Source organism: Echinops telfairi, unplaced genomic scaffold (genome assembly GCF_000313985.2).
Source record: "Echinops telfairi isolate 266 unplaced genomic scaffold, ASM31398v2 ScPeMD7_2565;HRSCAF=3150, whole genome shotgun sequence".
NCBI lineage: Eukaryota > Metazoa > Chordata > Mammalia > Afrosoricida > Tenrecidae > Echinops > Echinops telfairi.
The window spans coordinates 3,978,277-3,981,368 of record NW_022106463.1 but is presented as its reverse complement, the minus strand read 5'-3'; the positions used below and the strand labels follow the sequence as shown (position 1 = coordinate 3,981,368).

The window sequence follows — 3,092 nt, the reverse complement described above, 5'->3', positions numbered from 1 at the left end:
AAAAAAAAGAAGTCATGGCTTCAATTGGCATGCTAAGGACCGCTGGGACTTGGCTGAAGTCAGGGTGCACCGTGGCTGGCGAACCTGGAATCTGATGTCTGGGCTCGTATCTCCGCTTGGCCCCCCTCTTTGCTCCCGAGTGCAGCGCTGTGGGTAGGGCCCGGGCTCTGGAGCGGGCAGCCAGCTGCATGAGCCTCGCACAGGCAAGCGAACCAGCCTGCCCACACCTCTGTTTTCATTCTGTGAAGTGAAACCATTCTGTTGACCTGGTCAGTTGGTCAGGGGTATCCAGCGTCCTGATGGTTTGTAAGTACCTAGTACAGGCGTCTGACATATGAGCAAGTATGAGGGGCTTCAAAAAGTCAATGGAACAATGGAATGAGGAGTGTGGAGTTTTTCAAGGATCTTGTTGACACCCGCCGCCCCTCATCCTTAGGATGGTTCGCCTGATGGGTCCTTCATTCATTCAATGATCGTTCATTGAGCATGGGGTAGGGGTGTGTGTGTGTGTGTTCTAAAATCCCAAAACTCACCACCTTCGAGTTGATGCTAACTCATAGGGACCCTACAGGGTCCCCTTTCTTTCCAAGATGGTTTTGTTTCCAACATTTTTATTGGCATTTTATAATTCACATATCATACAATTCAATAGTTCCGTCACACCGACTTGACAATCATCACTACAGCCAGTTCTAGAACATGTTCTTCATTCTTGGCCTCATCGTCATCAGCTCCCCATTTCCCCCCAACATCTCCTGCCATACCCCCAAGGAATCGTTAATCCAGTGAAGACTAATTCTTTACAGAACTAGAAAGCTCTTTCTCCCGTGGTATGCGATTTAAGGTGGCACTTAAGGTGATGTGTTGGTTATCCCTTGGGCTGCTAACTGCAAGATCAGCAGTTTGAAACCACGGGGTTTTTATCCATGAGAAAAAGATGAGGTGTACTATTCCCATAAAAAGTGACAGTCTCAGAAACTCACAGGGACAGTTCTACCCTGTCCTGTCGGGTTGCTGTGAGTCAGCCTCGACCCGATGGCAGTGCATTTGGTTTGCTGTGGGAAGGGGCCCTGGTGGCCTAATGGGTTACGCATTGGGCTGTCAACTGCCAGGTCAGTGTTTCGAAACCACCAGCCAGTTCCGAGGGAGAAAGACGGGGCTTTCTACTCCCATGAAGAGGCAGTCTCAGAAACCCACAGAGGCAGTTCTGACCTGTCCTATGAGTCAGAATCGATTGAATAGTCGTGAGTGTTTGGGTTTGAGTCTGCAAGGAAGTGGGGGTTAAAGATGTCCCCAACGTCCACCTTTTCCAAGACGCTGCACTGCTCCATGTTCCTGGTGTTCCTTCATGTCCTCGGGTTCCGCATTTCAGCGCAAGGTCTCACGGAACTCCTGAGACTTTGCAGAAAGAAAGGGCTCACGTGGTAGTATTGTTGTTGTCAGGTGTGGTGGAGTCAGAGTGGCCTGATCTGTGTGCAAGAGAAAGAGACATCCGCCCAGTCCTGCACCACCGTGATCACAGTTGTCATCTTTGAGCCCCTTGTGTCAGCGCACGTGGCTGGGTGCGTGACGTCCCAGATCCTTAGCTCAGTCACCCGTCTGGAGGCACCCCCCATCCACCAGGCTTCAGAAGCGGGGTGGTAAACCAGGTCAGGTGATGGATGGACTGCACCTTAAGTCCCCAGAGCCTTAGGTCAGGCAGAGGTGAGCCAAATGCAGGGCCCTGAGCCAGAAGCCACAAATGACCAGTGGTCAATGCAGGTCTTCTACCCATGCTCGGTCAGGAAGCAGAGGCCACAAAGGGGAAGGCTTGTGTCTGTCCTGCAGAGGTCCACAACCCCGAGGAAAGAGAACGGAGGGTGACTTGAGTCCCTCCTTCTCGGTAGGTGGAGAGTCAGGATAGAGCCCACCCTAGGCCTGTAACCGAGAACGCTCCAAAACCGGGATTATGACACAGACATGCTAAACCCCAAACTCAGACCAAACTGCCCGCCGTCAAGTCCTTCCGACTGATCGCGATGGAGAACTGCACCTGTGGGTGTCCGAGACTGCAACTCTGTCCTGAAGCAGAACGCCTCTTCTCTCTCCGACGGAGTGACTGGTGGGTGCAAACTGCAGCCCCACGGGTAACCTCTATGCCACAGGCATAGAAAATAGAATTTACGAAACAGCACAAAAGGGATTATGGCTAGAAGGGCCATGATAAGTAATTGACTACATCTCAGGCTTGGAGCTGCTGACCTAGGTCAGAGGTTCAATCCCACTGGCTGCTCCTGGAGAGAAAGATGAGGCTGTATGCTCTGGTAAAGACTGACAGACTTGGAAACTGCAAATAGGGATGCCGTCAGTCAGCGTGGGACTTGATGGCTGTGGGTTTGGTTTGGGATGATCATGGGGCCACGGGTTGGGATGCTAATCAAAAAGCGGTATTTTCAGCGAAGCAGTCAGTGGGGGAGGAAGACCAGGCTGTAAAGGGTGACAGCCCAAGGTTGGTAGGATCGCCTTGAGTTGGCATCGACCCCCTGGCAATGGAGACTTGGAGAGCAACTCCTCTGTACAGTAAGAGTGACCTAATCGTTGCTTTGTCTTCTTGTTGCAGGCAGTGGCAGCGACCACGGAGGAGCTCCATGTGTCCAGCGCAGACAGAGGCCACGGAGGAGAAGGGCTGGGGCCGGCCCCCCGAGACTCGGCCATGGCTCTGAGCCTGGGCGCCCTGCGGGCCCCGGCCCCCAAGGCCCCAACTCCGGCCCAGAACGGCCACGGGGCCACCGTGGCCGCGGCCACCTGCTCGCCGCCAGAGCCCGCGGCTCCCGGGACGGTGACTCAGAATGGGGTCCTGGGCGGCAGGGACGCCGCCACGGAGCCTCACGAGGCCAAGCTGAGCCCCTCTAAGCTCCTGCGCCTCTTTTCGGGCAGCAGGAAGCGGTCCGGTGGGCCGGAGAGGCCGCCGCCCGCCGGCCTGGCGGGAAACTCGGCCACCTGGCACGCCCTGGCCTCCTTCCGCAAGATGGGGTCCTTCAAGAAGCTGCGCTCCTCCGTGCTGCAGGGCATCCAGAGCCGGGAGGCGGCCGACGCTGGACGGGAAGGCGCGG

The 3,092-nt window shown here is 55.4% G+C and overlaps 1 protein-coding gene and 1 long non-coding RNA gene across 2 annotated transcripts in view; both read left to right on the top strand.

Annotated features, from left to right (window-relative positions):
* Positions 1 to 2,701, top strand: part of LOC123522129 — a 56,450-nt gene extending 53,749 nt beyond the window's left edge. Inside the window, exon 3 of the long non-coding RNA XR_006680432.1 lies at positions 2,600 to 2,701. This is a non-coding gene — a long non-coding RNA (uncharacterized LOC123522129). The remainder of the gene's footprint in view (positions 1 to 2,599) is intronic.
* Positions 2,702 to 2,827: 126 nt separating this feature from the next.
* SPATA13 (spermatogenesis associated 13) overlaps positions 2,828 to 3,092 on the top strand; it is a gene marked incomplete at its 5' end in the record, with an annotated part of 81,670 nt that continues 81,405 nt past the window's right edge. Inside the window, one exon of the mRNA XM_045293986.1 lies at positions 2,828 to 3,073. Within this exon, the coding sequence (XP_045149921.1) occupies positions 2,828 to 3,073 (246 nt within the window). The remainder of the gene's footprint in view (positions 3,074 to 3,092) is intronic.